The sequence below is a fragment of the Meriones unguiculatus genome, chromosome 12, assembly GCF_030254825.1.
Source record: "Meriones unguiculatus strain TT.TT164.6M chromosome 12, Bangor_MerUng_6.1, whole genome shotgun sequence".
Lineage (NCBI taxonomy): Eukaryota > Metazoa > Chordata > Mammalia > Rodentia > Muridae > Meriones > Meriones unguiculatus.
Window position 1 is genome coordinate 74,967,789 of NC_083360.1, and position 19,211 is coordinate 74,986,999.

Sequence of the window (19,211 nt, forward strand, 5' to 3'; positions counted from 1 at the left end):
CTTAAGGAAAGATCTTTGTGCCTGTTGTAGAGAGCCAGGCTACTGAAATGAGTGTCAAAATAAAACAAAACAAGCAAAAGCTCGCAAAACAACAACAACAACAACAACAAAACAAAAGCTTGTAAACTCAGAGATCTCTAAAGTTGTAAATTTTGATTCCAGTATAAGACCCCTATCCTACCAATGAAGAAGCAACACTCTTGATAAGTACTGGTTTGTCCCAAACTCATGTGCAATTAATGACACTCACTCTATTACCACCAGCTCACGTATTCAGTAATGTCGTTTCATGAGAACAATTCATAGTTTTCAGTGCTGGAGTTAAAAGATGCTTTCCTTTTTATCCAGGTGAAGTCAGAATCACAACCTTTGTTTGCATTTAAGTGGCAGGACAGACTAAGAACCCAAACCCCAGTTCTATTGACAGTACTGCCTTAGGGTTAAAGAATTTCCCCATGATCTCCTGAGAGGCTAGGCCAAGATTTAAAAGGCTTGGGTTGAAAGAGGTTGTGTTGTTATACTATGACTATAGTTTGCCAATTACTGGAAACATTTAGAAGATGTTCAGCCAATATTCTAGTACAGAAGGCATGAATGTGCAGTTTGGGAAATTCTTGAAAGTTGTCCTTGAATCTGGAAACAGAAGTCTTACTGAGGACAAGAAAAAATCCTCCTGATAACTCCCTAGGGACAGACAGGAGAATTTCTATCTCCAAGTAACTATGAGAGAAGATTAACTCTATATACGAAAGGAAAGAGAAGATTAATTGAAAGAAATACTGCATGATGCAGTTCTCACGGGGTCACCATGCCTGTTGGGGTGGGAAAGTGTGGTGCTATAACTGCTTAGGGCCACCCATAATACTGTAAGAAGCCCACACTTGTGCTTTGTAAGAAAGCCCAGTTGGTCTCAACAGCTGGGTTTTGGTGGAATTGTAGTCTTGTCTGTTGTTGGTGGCCGGCTGGGATGAAGAGGCATTTGTTTGTCTCCCCAAGAAAAGGTAACCCTACAGGATATTATTGTGAAACTTTTACAGGACGATAAAGTATTCCCTAGGCCAATTCTCTAGAGTGTATTACTCCACACCAGATGGTAACTCTCTTTGGGATGTTACCAGGGAAACTGGGGTACCCACAAACTAGTAAACAAATTAAACCTCAATGATGGCAATAATCTGTGAGGAGAAAGAGCTGCATTTTGGAAGAGCAGCCATTGTGTCCTCAAAGCTAGTTCATCCCTCTAACAGTAGGGGTATTTAGACAATCTTCTAGACCAGAACTGAGGCAAATATCAAGGACTTATGAGGCTGATAGATGGAACAATAACAAAGAAGATGCCATACATTTGAGAGAGGAGACACAGGAAGAGTTGAACAGGAAGAAAGTAGCAGAAGAAATGATGTAAACACAGTACTTGTGCAAGGAACTCTAATAAAATCCAGTAAAATGAAGGAAAAATACAATACAAAGAAACATAGAAAGAAAAGGATGGTGTTCTTGTAAAGATAAAGACTGTTGGAAAACAATTAGCCAAATTAACAACAACAACAACAACGAAACACTTAACAGACCCGCACATGCCATTTTAATAGTTTTTAAGAACTTTAGCCTACCCATGTTTATATACAGTATGTATTTATCAAGCCATTTAATAAAATAATCCAAACGCATTTATAAGTATAAACTTGTACATTTTAATTGGGCATCTTATATATATCTTATGATTTTAGTATTCAATCCAACTAAATAAAAAAATTGAAGTGGTCACAAGTTTTGTCACTTAGTTTTCCTGTGGGACAAAAAATGTGGAAATAATTATCATAGACAGACAAGACATAATTATGTGCAATCTAGTTGTGCCCAGTAGAACTACATTGAATGCTTATGTATCATTATCTCCTTATGATATGAGTAAGGCTGAGCAAAAAATCCAAAAGGTCAAGTTTATCATGTGGACTTAAGGCAACATCCTTTTTTTAAATCTTTATAGCTGACTATCTGTGAGTTAAACGTCATTACAGATAAAGCTACCACTCTCAATGTTAATTTAGGTCAAAAACATTTACTCTTTTACTTGTAGTGGGGCTAAACTCCATTTCTCATGCTTGCTTGTGTATTTCTAAACGAAAGGAGGGAAAATAAATAGACATGGCATCATAGGCCAGCTAGCAGCTACTTGCCTCATAGCAGTCTCCCCTGTCTCTTATCCTGGACTACACACAGATGATCTGTTCCATATTTACCTGGCTTTTGGTCATCACTAAGGCTTATGTGGCTACTTTTCCCGCTAGACTTCCCTAGTGTCCTGTAGATCAGAACTGATTCCATCCACTGTTAATCTAGGGAATTTAGGCTTTGTCTCTAAGATGCTAAGATGCTAACGCTCATCTAGTATGAAGTCAAAAGACAGCTGGGCTTTCAGCTTCTCCGGAAATTAAAATGCATTGAATCTAAATTCACCTATCTTGGCCTTAAAAGTTGCAGGAGTAAGCTCCTTCCTCAGAACATTGTGTGTGTGTGTGTGTGGCGGGGGGGGGGGGGGTGATAGGAGAGCTGTCAGAGTGCCATTTCTAAGCAATTATCTTTACAAAAATCTTATCCTCATCTGGAGGGTTGAGATCAGGGGAGAGGGGCTCCCTTTTTCTGAAGGGAGAGCAAGAGGGGGAGGGGGAAGGAGGAAAAGAGAGAACTGGGAGGAGAGGAGGGAGGGTGCAACCTTGGGATGTAAAATAGATAAACTGAAATTTTAAAAAAGAGATAAAAATCTTGACATAAAACAGAGAAGACATGGAGGGAAGGGAAGGAGCAGAAAGTCACTTGAATAATTTAAGGGAGACATAACTATTCCTAATGTGATTCGAATCCAGAATGTGCTGCTTTTTCAAGCAGCCCCTTCTGTCTCAGGATGCTCTCCTGCAGGCTAGAAAGTGGCTTAGGACATTTGGGAGAATAACTTTAACGATGATGCTCCCTAGAAAAGTCACATATTACTTCATCTATGCAGGAATAGGGTTTGGATGAGTTTAGAGTATTTCTACATTTGATGGCAGTTGTACTTTTCAACACTCAGTGGGAACCTAAGGTCCCGTGTAAGCCATGTGCGGCAAGAAAGATAAAGATAAGCTGAATGATGATCGGGCAACATCACCAACAATGCTTCAAGGTGAATTCTGACATGAGATCCTAGAAACCTTAGTAGGTACAGAGTCACAGCTGCACATGGTCATCTACAACAGCCTAGAGAACTCCTCAGAGAGAAACTAGCGTTTCCAAATGGAGCTTCCGGGATGTCCTCCTCTTGTTTTTATCTTAAACTAGGCCATAGGTATCTTCTCTTTAGAAAAGGATTTTTCTCTGCTTGGGGTAAAGAATGATGAGGCAAGGTCAGGGGATAGATAATAGGTGAGGTATAAATCTAAAATAGTTATATTTCTTTGACTGTTGACCAAATCAAGGGAGACCTGAGCCACAGGAAGTATTCACCAAAATCTACCTGAAGAGATAATACTGGTTCTTTGGATACAGGGGATCCATGCTGGTACCTGGCTCTTCCAGTGGAAAATGGTTTATTTTTTAGAAGTGGCCCACATTTGGGTACCAAAACTGTTGACATAAAACACAAAATTTACCTCAAAGGAGTAGGATGTGGTTTATTCTGGACATAAGAATGAGTATCCCAAGGCCCAGGAACACAGATTCAGTTTACCCTAAATTCCATGTGCCAGTGTGTTAACAATTTCATGAAGTGGTATAGTAATAACAGAACGAAGGAAATCATAAATCATGGGGCTCTTCAAATACATTGAAGAACACCTCAGAAACATCTCCTAGAGGCTTAGAGGCTATTACTACCTGATGACAATCTCAGTCTTTCGGTTGGTGCAAGTCTGTGGTCTGTTAAATTAACACATTTCAAAGGTTTCACTTTCGGTTATATAAAAAGGTAGATTACGACTATTAAAGTTTCTAAAGATAGCTCAAGATAGTGTGTATCTGGCCCTGGGCCTGCAGCACTTCAACCTCTCCACAGTTATTACAGTTCTAATCAGTTAAACAGCCTTGCAGAAGATACAGAGAGGAAATTTCTTTATAGGAACATTCCTTAACACGCACACTGAGGAAGTCTCGATTGTCATTCGTGTAACTGTAGGAAATACTGTTGTTTTCCTATCTTGGTATGCCTAGGGAGAATTACAGTAGATTAGGTCTTGTAAACTCTGAAGGATTTCTAAAACAGAATGGGGGAAAACAACCCTCCTCCCCAGAGATCCTAAACGAACAACACTCTAGTCACTTTATTTCTGCATTTTTCTGAAAATGATGATAGTTTCTCCTCTCCCATATCCTTCCAAATCTCCCCACCTCTTCACCTACTTGACTCCATGACTTTTTTCCTGTCTTAAGAAAAGAGACAAATATAAAAAGCAAACAAACCAGAATTGTTTTAAAAAAAATAGAAAAAAGTACAAGAAACACACACACTCCCTAAAACAACCTACACACGAAATCAGAAACCATAATAATATACAAGGAAAAGACCAATAAAACAAAGCAAAGTAAAAAGCATTATAAGAGGAAAAGTTCTAGAAAAACAACATTGAGCTCATTTTGTGTTGGGTCTCTACTGCCGGGCATGGAACCTGTTCTTAAGAGTGATTTATATACCCAATGAGACTGCATTGAAGAAAACTTATTTTTCCTCACAAGTGATTGAAATGACCACTTATAAGCAAGTATTTTTAAGGTAATTTGGGGGATTAATAGTGACTCGGAGGTTAAGAGCATTTAGGATTTTTACAGAGAACCAGCAACTCCTAACCAATCAGAGCCTCAGTTCAAAAGGATCAGGGAATTAACTTCCATAGATGGACCTGAGGGTGAAGGCTAAATTTGTCTGGCATAGATCAGTGTCACCAACTGGACCAGCAATGGTGGCCGAGAAAACCTGAATGGAGGGTTGCACAATGGTATAAACACCTGGATATTGAGCAAGGCAGAGTCCACTCTCCAGCTGGCGATGGTACCTCACCTCTCAACTCTTAGACTGTATGCAGATCAGGAGTCCCCAAGGGTGCTCCCAGACAGCTAGCATATGAAGAAGCATGCAGGACAGAAATATCATCACAATATGGCAGGTTGAAAATATTTGGACACTATCGGTGTCTGTGGTGGTTTAAATGAGAAAAATCCCCCTAGGCTTACATATTTAAACACCTGGTCTCTGCTGATGGTTGTGACTGGAGAAGTTATGAAACCTTTATGAGGTAGAGGCTTGATGGGAAAGGAGTGTCTCTGGGAATGGGCTTTGAGTGTTTATAGCCTTGGCCCACTTCAGTTTTACATTTCTCTTTGCTTCCTTTATGTTGATGGAACTATGATTTCTCAGTTTTCTTGCTCTGGTCTCTGCTGCCAGGTCTCTCCTGCAATACTGGACTGTCTCTCTGTACATGTAGATGAAACAAACTCCTTCATCATTAAGTTGCCTTTGGTCATGAAGTTCTATTACTGCAAGGGGAAGTAACTAATATTTATACTTGGACTGTTCTTTTGTTAAGCAGGACATGCATTTCAGTTTAGAGAAGTATGGAAGATACTGGATCTTGCAGCTAGCCAAATGACTCATTACTGTACCAGAGCTTAATAAGCCATTCTAGTAGGAGCTTAGAAGACAGCAGTATTGAGTATGATAGACTGTGGGGGTGTTGCGCATGTCATTTCTGTGGTTTCAAGGGGAAGCAAGGTCTGTAACCACAACTGGGCTAGAGGCCATTTGTGTGATAGTTTATCAAAGAATATGGCTGCCATCTGTCCTTGTCATAAGAACTCGTGTGAAGCTAAATTTGAAAGCATGGGTTACTCTGAAAAAAATTCAAAAGAGCACAATATTGAGTCTGTGGCATGTTTATTGCTGACAACTCTAATGGAGGTCAACATTGAAAAGGAGGAAGTAGGCCAGAAATAAGTACAAAATCTAGTTGGGAGAGCAGAAGAACATTAATGGTAAAGTCAATGCCTGTACTGAAAGGAAGGCTGCAATAGTTAAGAAGGTTAGTGGTCTGACAGAGAGGCCTGTTGCTCTGCATTGAAACAATGGGAAGACTGCACAAGAGCAATACCCCACCTAGGAAGCACCAACCTGTGAAGGGAGAAAGCCTAAGGGGTTGCTTGTACCCAAAAGGCAACTGCTTCAATATTGGAAGGCTGGTGTTAATCTTAAGTAAATAATTCTAGCCATAATAACATCAGAAAAAAAACTTGTCCCTTTGAATAGCAGTGCATCAAAGCAAGGAAGAAAAAAAATTAAAGAAACTAGACAATAGAAAAGATCTCTTCATGTTCACGAACTAGAATAATTCGTAATTTGAAATTGATTATATTACCAAAATCAACGTATGGGATTTTCTTGAAAATCACAATGCTATTCATATGGATATAGAAAGAATTACAAAATCCTATGGAAGCACAAAAGGCTCCAGTAAGGCAAACCAGTATCCAACAGAAGAACACTTGCTGAAGGATCATAGTACAATTGTACTAGTGAGCTGGTGTAACAAAATAGTCAAGGTATTGGCACAAAAATACATACGTAGGACATAGAATAGAACAGAGGACCCAGAAGTAAATCCATACTGCTACAGAAAAATGATAGTATGTACTCCAATATGCTAGGGCTAGGCACCCCTTCTGGATAAGCCAGCTAAACCAGCCAATTAATGACACAAATAGAAAATAAGAAACTTAATTAATGTGGTCACAACTAAAAGAAGAACAAATAGATCTAGCTTATTCCTCCCCCATGGCTATTATTGATGTCCTGAAATGACACTAAAGTTTAGATATAAGTCAAGAGATATGGCAAAGTAAGCATCTACCTAAGATGTAGTCCCATCCATCATTGTCTCAGATCCAAGTCTCTCAGTAAGTTCAACTGACAAGTTGTAAATCTCTCTCCAGGAGACAAGAGCCTACTCCAGGAGGTAAATTTCTCACCTGGCAAATGTCAGAATTGTCTTATGTAGCAGGAGATTCCTGGGGGTAATTCTAATGTCATGGGGCTCATGGTTTCAATTGTCGGATAGCCAGAGAGAGAGGCCTATTTTGAATATATTTGTTACTGTTATACATGCTGGTGGCATGTACAACAAAAGAGATAAGAAACCAGTGAAGGGCCAGCCTATAGAATAAGAAAAAAAAGTCTTTGTCTGCCATTCATTTAGTCAGCAATTGATGACCAGACTATAGAAGTACTAACAAATAAACAACCCAATAAATTGGGCAAAAACTGAACAGATGTGTCTCAGAAGAAGAAATACAAATGCTTCATAACTACATGAAAAAGTTCAACATGTTTAGTATCAGGGAATACAAATGACAACTCTGTTGAGATGCCATCTCACCCAAGTCAGAATGTCTATCATCTCTAAACCAAGAGTAACCTCTGCTGGTAAAAAAACTGTTACTGAATTTCTCAGCACTGGAGCCTCAGGCTCTGGCAGCCTTACAAATCTAGACTTAGTCACCTATCCTCAATAGGACAATTAATCAGACATGTAGAAAGAGGAGATGTATGCAATGTAACCACGCTGAGAAGAGGAGTAAAGAGGTCCAGTGATTATCCAAGTCCACCTTTGGTCCTAACCTCAGGTGGAGAGTTTAAATGGAAGACAAGAAGTGCTACGCAGGCCTGGTCAAGGTTTAATACCCACTATCATTAAGTATAATTGTCTGGGTCCCAGTCTCTCCTGGTGAAAAGCTCCAGGCTCCTACAAGGTATCTGAGAAGGTGTCAGCATGTAAGTTCCCCTTCTGGCCCCACCAGTCTTCATCCTTTTTCTTTTCCCAGCATGACTTTCCTAGGGAAACGCCAATTGTCCTTGGGAACAATTCTTGCAATAGTTTAATAGCCAATCTAATGGTGGAAACAGTTGTTTCTTTAGATGATCTTTATTCTTGCCACCAGAAGTTATAGAAACTTCAAGTATTTTTAGTGATAATGAATGTAAACAACTAATCCACTCTATTTGGACATAAGTATAGGAGATAAAAAAAAAAAAAAAACACCTAAAAATAGAACGTCCATGTAATTTTGCTATCCCATTCCTGGGCATTCACCCAGAGGAATCTTGATCAGCATGTAATAAAGATAACACCATTTCCATTTTTTTTTTTTATTGAAGCACAAATCACTAAGATATTACACTAACTATCCTGAGCAGATGTAGACAAAGGCCTATTCACTTCAGACAGGGCATCAATCAAAGGACAGAGTACTGCTCTAGCAATGCTCAACTTGTCAAATCAATGTGTTTATTGGGCTTAATCACAGAGCACAGGGGAACTGCATCTTACACTGAGCTGTCTACAAGGCTGATCATCTGATAAAATTGCCACCGAAAATGGAAAAGTCCGAGGGTCGCAAGTCCACAGACCAATTACAATTTATCACACAATTTCCTTAGCTCCATTAATAGCCATTCCTTATTCATTTGTTCTTCTGCAGCCAACACAGGTTTGTCCAGATGAATCTTGCCTGATTATGCATTGGGAAGAGGAGTTGACAAGAGACACAGTTTTTACTTTAAGAGTATGTTTAGAGATAGAACACTTGATTTTGAAGGAACACCTGACTTTTTTTTTTTAATTGAGGAGATATTGAATTAATAGTCCCTAAGCAATCAGCTGCAGAGCTTCTCAGAGCCCTTGATATACTAACGTGGCCCCTTTCAGTTTCTCTCTCTCTGAAGAGACTATAATCGGCACACAGTGTGACGTGTAGATACTAAGAAACTGGTACGGCGTAGACTCCAGCCAGTGAGAATGGACCTCAACCATCACTACTGGTTCCACTGTACCCTCCACCTGTTGTCCCACAGAGCTGGTGATAAATGTTCTGGCCATCAGGGTACAGGAGAAGGGCAGCTCTGTTAGTGGCTCCTCTCGAAGGTCACAGTGAAGGGGTCCCAGGGGCCCTAGTGCTGCTCTCCGTGGGCCCTCTTCCAGCCTTCCTCTTTTCGACCGGGGCTCTGCTCCATTCAGCTGTACATTCTCCCATCCTCTCCCGTGGCTACAGTCCGTTCAGAAAGCATTTCTGCAGCAAGCACAACTGTGGCCTGCACTTCCTGAGCTGTTCGCGGCAGGGGGCAGCATCTGGGCTTTTAATCAGGTTTTCTTTGCTTGTTTTGTTTTGTTTTTTGGTCTTGTTGTTCTACTTCTCCTCCTCCTCCTCTCTCTCTTTCTTTTTTTCCCTAGTTCAAGATGATCCCATGCTTGTTGGAGTTTAGGCTTTTATTTCTGTTTTTCTGTTTGTATCTGTGAGGCAGAGCACCTCGGAGCCAGATCTCAAAGCAGAATAAGGTTTCTTCCTTCCCAATAGCATCACCCTGGGAGGGTTAGATTTCAGAAGACACGGAGAGGGCAAAGTGGGGCCAGAAAACAAGTTCCTGCGAGCAGGGGCTACAGCAAGTCACAGAAAGGAAGCTGTGGGAACGCCCGCCCAGTGACAGCAGGGGACATGGAGGCCACAGTCCCCACGCCCTTCCGGTTCCCTCCCCCTTGCCTGCCCACACCCGGGCCCCACTCATCCCCCCTCTTCCCCTTGGAGCTGCCTCCCGGCCCGCACAGCCAGTGACAGGCGACTGGAGCAGGAGCGATGCTCCCTTCTGAAGATTGTTTTTAAAGATTATAGAGTAAAGAGTGTGTGGTAGTTGACACTCACGGTAAAGGAGGAGAAAAACTAATGGAAGTATTTGTTTGACACGGGTATAATTTGAGAAAAAATCCCTGACTAGCTTGGTGCTGAGGACCCTCTTTTGAAAGCCTATGCCCACAGTCTGCCTGTCTCCAAATGGAAGCACATAATCTGAAACCTTAATGAGTGCTACAGAAAGATAATACTGTGACTGATGTTTTCCGCTAGAGGGCACTGTTTAACTCCCAGTCTGATACTAGGTCAGGCTCCAGTGCAGGAAAACAGCATTTATTCTTTTAAGGTTTGGTTCAAGTTCATACCGTCTAGGGGTGTCTTGTTACTCCTCTGTGTGACCAAAGGAACATATATTGGAACATCTTCCCTATCTTCTTTTATAATAGACCCGACAGAAATGAAGATAATCTGAAAAGACACCCATGTCTCTCATGATGGGAAAAGGAAAAAGTTCCTAGCCAGAGGAGAAACTTGTCTGTTGGATACAGATTTTACGCAATTCTAAAAACCTGTCAGATCGTTTAAGAGGACGAGACTAAAGTGCTGTGTCAGTGATGGGCAGGACCAGACTGACTGAAACAGCCTATGTGCACATGTCCTTGGCTCGCCAGTGAAACTTTAATCTCACTAAAAGACTCTGAAGATGACTTAGGAGAGTTTCTGGATCTCTTCGTTATGGTCACATGAAGTAAATATCCCTTTTTTTTGTTCCCCACCTTTAATTTAGCTTGTTTTGTTGGCTTGTTTAGGAAGAATGTTCAGGCCAGACTCGGAGCACAGGGAGTGACCCACAAGTTCAATAACACTTTGTCTTTCAGTCCATAGCACCCTCTGAATAGTTCCCCTCATCCATCCTTCCCTCATGAGCAAAAGGAGAAGCCTGTGGAGTAATCTCTCTTATTGAGAGAGAACTAAATTCCTCCTTATATTTTGTCATCCCTCATTAGTGATAATGACTTTAATAACTTGAAACTTTGATGGGTCTTCCTGCATTTTGTGTGGTTAATCTTAGCTAGCCTGTGCAGAACTCACCACCCTAAAACAAACAAACAAACAAACAAACAAAAAACATACCTCTGGAGAGAATTTGACCCTCATGTATCTGGTCAAATTGGGTGGTCAGCAAGCTTCTAGTGATTATATGAGTCAGGGAGGGTTCTTGTGGGCTAAGCGTCAGGTAAGTGCCTTAAATGTCAAGAGGCACCATTTCTTCTCCTAGTCCGTGTGAAGAGTAGAATAGGTGTAGACTAGGGGCATGAATCCTTTCACCAGGTGAGAGACTTTCATGTGTTTGCAGCATCTCTGGAATGACAAGGTTTAGGGGCACACAATGAATCAAAGCCGCATGTCGCAAGAAGTCTGTGAAAGTCTTGTCTTGGAGTGGTGGGTAAGTTCTTCTCTCTAGAAGACACTGCACTATTCTTGATTGTGTGAGAAAGCTGTGAGAGTCTATGAGCATGCCATTATGATATTTCCCACCTTTTGTTTTGGTGCTCAGCTCCTAAATTGATCCTTCAGTCTTGGATGAACTCACAGGGACAAAGGCTGTATACCAGGAAAAGACCTCTGGAGTACCTTGCCCTGACTTCCCAGTTCCTGGTCTCAGGAAGCCATCTTTGTTACGTAGTTACTAGGCTAGCTTTACCTCAGGTCTAGAGCTCTGTCTCATTCAAGAAACCAATTTGTATTCAGCCAGACATGTTACCTTCTTAATTCCAAGACCTTGAAGGTATTATCTTATTTTAAATGTTCACTGAAGCACGGTAGGTCTATGTCTGTAGGAGAGTAATGTTGAGAAGATTCACATCTTGAGATATGTTTGTGCCCAAGGGATAGAGCAGAAGAGAAGTACAACAGTGTCCATAATAAGTGAGGAATGATGCTAATAGATTGCATTCAAACGATGTTTGTATAATTCTTGAATGGAAAAAAGAGACTTATTCTTTATAGGATATCCAATGAACTTAGAAAAAAGGAGGCATTTTATAGGTGGAAATTTCTATTAGGATTCACAGTAATTTTCTTCCGAAGAAGATTCTGGTTCATTGAAGTTACATGACACTTTTTTCTAGGTCCCATGGCTTTCTGGCGTCAAGTTGAGGTCCCAATATATATTTTTTTAATTTTTTGATTATTTTATTGGGGTTCTATTTATTGGAGTTCCCTTTCAATTCCCTCCCCCAACACTAGGTAAAAGAGAAAGAAAGGGGGAAAGGGGCAGCATATATCTCTTTAGTCTACTTCCTCCTGTTTAGGGATGTAGTTCCTTAAGGCAAGTCTAATCTTCATAGTCAGGACATTCAGCGGTCCAGCAAACCAGCAATTGCAAATGCAGCAGCAGGATGCACCAGCCACCACAGACCCTCTTGAGGTGCTGGCATTTATACCTTCTCACACGATGTCAGAATTAAACTGTCTGCAGCTGGCATAAATCACATCCCTGCTAGAGCACAAGACAATCATGGTTAATGGCTGTGGACAAACTGAAGCAGCCCATATGCCACACCTGGGATTTAAAAAAAAAATAAAATTCACATAACATAACTGGGTTAAAAAAAAAACAAAAACAAAAACCTGTTACTACATTCTTCCCTGGAAAGGAGCAAACAAAAAATATACACAGTCATTCCTTGCATTAGTTTTCTCAAATTTGTCTCATGGCAACTCTGTTGATTAGGGTTTTTTGTTTGTTTGTTTGTCAAACACAACCTAGGGGCGTCTGGGAAAAAGAAGCCTCAGTTGAGATAATGCCCCCATCAAGTTTGTCTGTAGATAAGCCTGTGGACATTTTCTTGATTACAGTGATTGATGTGGAAGGACCCAGTCCATCAGGGTGCAGGGTGTACCACCCCTGAGCAGGTGGTTCTGAGCTGTATTAGAAATCAGGCTGAGCAAGTCAGTCAGTAGTGTTTCTCTGAGGCTTCTGTTTGAGTGCCCGTCTGTAGTTTCCTTTCGTGATGGACTACCACTGTCAGCTGAAATAAACCCTTTACAAGTTTCTTTTGGTCATGGTGTTTATCACAGCAATAAAAAGCAAACTAGTGGAGGACTAAGTTACAAAGTGCAGGGAAAGGGAGGCTCCAATATTTTTATATTTATTATATTTAGTGGATTGCGATTAGGTTGTGCACTGATCTCATACTCCATATCATGTAAAGCAATTTTTTTTTCCTTTTGGTGTTTGTTGTTCATTTCATTCACAAGGGTTTAAACTCTATTTTGAAGGTGAAGGATGACTTTGATGGTGCACACGAACAATACCATCCATCTGTCACTACCCAAACATTTTGTATGTAAAAAGAATGTCACACTGTGAATTTGTTGAGGTGAATTGGCACTAAGGGGGCTCATGGCATATTAAAATCATATCAGGAAAATTAGGTCAAAGAACATATTGGACAAACCAGACCAAGGAAAGGGTGTACTTTCATCACCTGGATACCAGCAGTGGGATGGTGGTAGCCATATTGACCTGTCATTGGCCTAGTATGTGCATTGTGAACAAAATCTCTTTCCTGAACACCAACAGCACAGGCTCTAAGAGCAGCAATCAATAAATGAGACCTAATGAAACTGAAAAGCTTCTGTAAATAAAATGACAGCCTACAGACTGGGAAGGAATCTTCACCAACCCTATATCAGACAGAGGACTGATATCCAGCATATATAAAGAACTAAAGAAGTTAAAAAGCAATAAATCAAGTAATCCAATTAAAAAATGGGGTATGGAGCTAAACAGAGAATTCTCTGTAGAGGAATTTAGAATGGCAGAGAAACACTTAAAGAGATGTTCAACATCCTTAGCCATCAGGGAGATGCAAATCAAAACCACCCTGAGATTTCAAATTACACCCATCAGAATGGCTAAGATGAATAACTCAAGTGACAACACATGCTGGAGAGGTTGTGGAGAAAGGGGAATCCTCCTCCATTGCTGGTAGGAATGTAAACTGGTACAACCACTTTGGAAGTCAATCTGGCGCTTTCTCAGACAATTAGGAATAGTGGTTCCTCAAGATCCAGCTAGGCATATACCCAAAATTTGCTCAAGTACACAACAAGGACATTTGCTCAACCATGTTTGTAGCAGCTTTATTTGTAATAGCCAGAACCTGGAAACAACCCAGATGTCCATCAATGGAGGAATGGATACAGAAATTGTGGTATTTTTACACAATGGAATACTACTCACCAATCAAAAATGAGGAAATCATGAAATTTGCAGGCAAATAGTGGGAATTAGAAAAGATCACTCTGAGTGAGGTATTCCAGAAGGAGAAAGACACACATGGTATATACTCACTCATATAGTCCTAAAAGATATGATAAACACAATGAAATCTATACACCTAAAGAAGATAAACAAGAAAGAGGACCCGTGGTAAGATGATCAATCCTCACTTAGAAAGACAAATGGAATGTGCATTGGAAGTAGGAGAAAACAAGTAACAGGACAGGAGCCTACCGCAGAGGACCCCTGAAAGACTCTACCTAGCAGTATATCAAAGCAGATACTAAGACTCATAACCAAACCTTCGGCAGAGTGCAGGGAATCATATGAAGGAAGGGGGAGTTTGTATGAAGTGGAAAGAATATGAGCTCGAAATATATGAATATTTGGACCAATATTTGAATATGAAGACCAAATATATCTGGACACAGGGGTCTTTTCTGAGACTGACACTTCACCAAGGACCATGTATGGATATAACCTAGAACCTTTGCTCGGATGAAACCGTGGTAGCTCAGTAACCAACTGGTTTCCCATAGTAAGGGGAACAGGGACTATTTCTGACAGGAACTCAATAGTAGGCTCTTTGACCTCCCCACCTTGGAAGGGAGGAGCAGTCCTGCTAGGCCACAGAGGAGGAATTTGCAGCTAGTTTTGAAGATACCCGATAAAACAGGGTCAGATGAAAGGGGAGGAAGTCCTCCCCAATCAGTGGACTTGGAAAGGGGCAGGGAGGAGATGAGGAAGGGAGGGTTTGGGAGGGAATGAGGGAACGGGATACAGCTGGGATACAGAGTTAATAAAATGTAACTAATAATAAAAAATAAATAAAGTATATATAAATATATATTTTTTATTTTATATATATATATATATATATTTAAAAAAGAAGCTGTATCTGCAAAGACTGGTTGACCCATTAGAAGTTCAGTACTTTCAAGAAAGGTTGGAATGTTACAGGTCCAAGGCACCTGAGGTCTATACAGAAACTTCCCCCATCTTCCTGTACATACTTCTCTGATGTACCCACCAATGTATTTTAAACTTGCCTTGATCCATAACTTTTTGTTCTGTAAAACTATAAAACTGCTTTAGTGTTGGAACATGGAATTTGTGGTAACCTGAACCCGTATTGCTGGGCCATGATCACTCAAAATGGATCCAGAATAAACTACCTCTTATTCCATTTAAGATGAGAGTCGTGTATACAACTAGATCAACAGCATCACAATTGCTCTCTTTGTACCATTTCCAAATGAACCATTTCTACAGGCCAGAAGTAACTGCATGTTTACAAAAGGAGGGCTGAAGAGACTTGAAGGCACACCTTTTGCCATGTGAATTATAAGTTAAATAGGATTTTTAATGCAGGTTAAAATGGAAATAATAGTTACTCACTTTAGCGATTCTAATGAGTTCATAAATGACATAACCAGGGCCAACTTGGGGGTCCAGCAAGCAGGAATTTGATTTGATTTCCTTACTCTAATTCCTCCTATCTTTCCTCAGCTGTCTTCATCCTGTTTCCTCCCGTGTGTGTAGGCATCAGTGGCTTTAAAGTGCATGTCGTTTCTTCTCTCCCTTTTCTTTCCTTCTCCAGCATCACTGTCTAGGGACAGCACAGATGCAGTGACTGACTGGGGAAAGGGTAAGGCCCATTCTGAAGTTCGTACTCAGCTTCTCATTGACTGGGGGCTTGAAGGTGAATTTTTGCATAAGAGCAGTGAAGAAAATGAACAGCTCAGACCTGGCCAGTTGTTCTCCCAGGCAGGCTCTCTTTCCTGTGGGACAAAAACAGAAGATGAGTCACTTCCTCAGCTGACTTTGGTGCATCTTAGGGCTGGTGTCCCCAGTTTCCTACTGCAACTGCTGAGCTGACCCTGGAACTTGTGACCAGCTGATTATTGCCAGCAACTTTGTGATTTGGCCATTAGAGCCCCATTCAATCCGGCATTACCGACATTTGGCACAACAGTATATCTCAGATGTGTGTTTTCATTTTGTCAGCATGGAAAATTGTCATTGCCCTAGGTATCCTGTTTCCTTGCATTGAATATTGATATGCAGAAGTAAGACCTGGACAGGAGGCGTTCTCACAAGTCTGGGAGCCATTGCTCCAGGACACCTCATACCATACACACATGCCCACTGAGTATTCATCCAAGTGTTTGCATACATGTATTTGTGTCTATATTTATTGTTGTGTCCATCTTCTTGTCAGTCTCTCTATTGAATATCTGGGTTCACCTGGGTGATCTCTGATGAGCCAGGGCAACCCCATCACCCCACTGTTCCTTTCCTCTGTGACCGTCCTCATCAAGTGTCCCCATGGCACTGCACCACTGCATCCAATCTCTAGCCCATCTTTAAGCCTTTCTGTGTGAGGACGTGTTTGTGCATACGTGTGCTCATCAAGTGCACACATGTGTGTACATGTGTGTGGATGCCAGAGGACAGCCATGGGTGTTGATCCCTGAGTGCCATGTCCCCCACCATTTACAGGTAGGGCCCTAACTCTTCAGAACTTGTCAAGTCAGTCTGACAACTGAGGCCCAAGAGGCTCTCCCTTCATGTGCTAAGATTATAAACACATGCCCTCATGCTCCAAGTTTTTGATGTGAGTTCAAATTATGTTCTATGCTCCCAAGGCAAGTACTTTACCAAGTGAGATGTTCACTCTGCCGACAAGTCTTTTCTTTCTTTCAAAATAATGCTTTTCTTGGCTGAAGAAAGATTTTAAAAAGTCAAGAAAAAGACATTTGTGAAAAGAACAGCAAAAATGCCCAGATGTGCATTCAGACAAAGCTATTTATTAATATTTGAACATATTTTCTACATGGGATTTCCAACATGATTATAGTAGCAAGAATGATAGCATGCACCAGTCTCTGCAGGCTAATGTATAAGAAGCTGCATTGGTTTTCAGTGAAATTAAACATTCTGCAATTCTGATGGATGTATGTTTCCACTACATTGTCTGACTAGTACACGTCGTTGGGACAATAAAATGAAAGCAGACCTGAAGAGGTGCACGGTAAATGTAAATGTCTTAGGATGATGCCAGCATCTTCCTTTATAGCTGTGTTTTTCACTATTGTATTCCAGTTATCTCTGTTATTCTCATGCTCCTCCTGTTAACCTGTCATAAATAACATGGCTTGCAGCTCATTAAAAAATAAGGATTTTCCTGTAAGAATCCACATACCATGATATGCAGAGTTAGCACCCAGAGTTGATGGTGTAACCTGTCTACAACCTTCTCTATGACTGTCGTGATGCTAAGCCTTCCTTATTTGACAATTACATGAAATAGTCTGTTTCTTCCTGTGCATGGGTGGGCAGGTGGAAACTTGTTCAGCATGGAACACGTTGAAGACGCTTGGCCTGTGTGATGGGTAATCTTGCTTACCAGGTGGTTTAGGTAAGAATGGCCCTCATAGGCTCCTATATTTGAATGCTTAATTACCAGAGAGTGATGGCTAGGAAACTGAGGTCTATCTTTTAAGTCCTTTCAGAAATGATTGTCCTGCAGCTCGTTGAAGTGAGAAGAAAGACCCGTCCTGAGCACGCATGGTAGCATCCTTTTGGGCAGCACTTGTCACCTGGCAAGGCTGCCTCTTCCCGAGCCTGTGATTGTGTTGCTGTGTTTGCTCAAGACCCACCCACTCCGCCTTCTTTAGTCTGTGAACCTGGGATCTCTCCAACTCTGCAGGAGACTTTTAGGCTTTCAGGTACAGGCTGCACTATACGTTCCTCTTATCTCAAGGATTGCAGGAATGTTTTTTGGACTGGGGAGCACTGGAAACCCACTCCTCTTACTCTCCAACTAGCTGAAGGACATTTTGTCATTATACACCGATGACTGTGTAAATAAAAAGAGTAATATTCACACATGTTGTTGACAGCGTCTGTTCCTTGACCATCCTGACCAATGTTGGTGTTAGAGCTCATGCTAGAGAAGAATTTTTTTTTCTGTTTTATCATTTTGTACCCTGCCTCTTTTCTCATTTCTCTCCACTAATGGCACAAGTCATGGTGGAAAGTGTCACTCTTAAGCAAATGGTCCTGGGTGTTATAAGAAAGCAGGCTGAGTAAGTCATGGGAACTAGCCAGTGAACCTAGTGCCTCAGTGGTTTGTGTGTTAGTTTCCGTCTCCAGTTCCTGTTTTGAGTTCCCAGCTTGCTTTCCTTCAGTGATGGACTGTAAACTGGAATTACAAGCTAAATAAACCCTTTCTTCTTCAGGTTACTTTTTGGCTATGGTTTTTTAACAGAGCAATGGATACAAACTAAGACAGAGGATTTCAAGGAATAAGTAATTCTGGAATAACTGGTAAGGTAAAACGTACACTTTAAGCTCCCAGCCCCAAACCCTGAGAGAGCACAAGCTGTACCCTTCACTAATGTGTCTCTTATTGTATCGGTAGAGGGCACATCTCTTCAAACATGCACTTTCACCGCTCATATCTGGTCTTTCTATGGAGAATGCAGTCATTCAACTGGGAACTCCAATAACACCACAATGTTCACCTAGCCTATGTGAATTGAATATGTGTAGTTTAGTTGAATATGTGTAGTTGAATATGTGGTAGGTAATCAAGTAGGTGTGCGTCTAAGGTAGGTTTTTAGAGCCATGACCTTAATGGAATATCCACAATCTGGTAGCATCCTGTCCTTGCTTTCTGGCAACCAAGATGTGACCATGGTCTTCAGCCATACACATTTAACAAATGCTCTTTGTCATTTGATGGATGCAAGTGCAGGACCCATGGCCAGCTGACCACAAACTAAGACCACTGAAACTATGAGCCAAACAAAAAATTACTCTTAAGAAGTTGAGAAGAAGAGGGAAGGAGAGTAGGCTGGGAGGGGGGATACAGATGGGATACAAAGTAAATAAACTGTAATTAGTAAATTAAAAGATTAAAATTAAAAAAGACAAAAAGAAGAAGTTGTTCATCTCAGATATTGTATGAAGGAGGGTAAGCTAACAAACACAGCCTGGGCTAAAGGCTACTGGGACCTCTTCCCTTTCCCCCATAACAGAAAAATGACCTACTGAGTAAATTAAGAGGGCTGATACAGGCTATCAACAATGGTCTTCACCATCCCTGCTTTTATGTTCTATGACACCACTTGTAAATTTTAAAAAAATTCCTATTTTATATATTACTCATCCTAATATAGTTATATCAATAGCTATGAAGCTATCTGTTAATTTTTGACTCTATTACAGGAAGGCATAAATCAGGACAACATGTGAACATATGACTTTGTTG

The 19,211-nt window shown here is 40.9% G+C and overlaps 1 protein-coding gene across 10 annotated transcripts in view; it reads right to left on the minus strand.

The window, feature by feature from the left end:
• Positions 1 to 9,980: 9,980 nt before the first annotated feature.
• LOC110560675 (cytochrome P450 2J4-like) overlaps positions 9,981 to 19,211 on the minus strand; it is a 42,048-nt gene continuing 32,817 nt past the window's right edge. For 4 of the 10 annotated variants that reach the window (XM_060365908.1, XM_060365902.1, XM_021656669.2 and 1 more), the window contains one exon: positions 13,753 to 15,714. In XM_060365908.1, the coding sequence (XP_060221891.1) occupies positions 15,607 to 15,714 (108 nt within the window). In that variant the 3' untranslated portion in view covers positions 13,753 to 15,606. The other 6 variants (XM_060365905.1, XM_060365907.1, XM_060365903.1 and 3 more) reach the window with 4 other exon arrangements.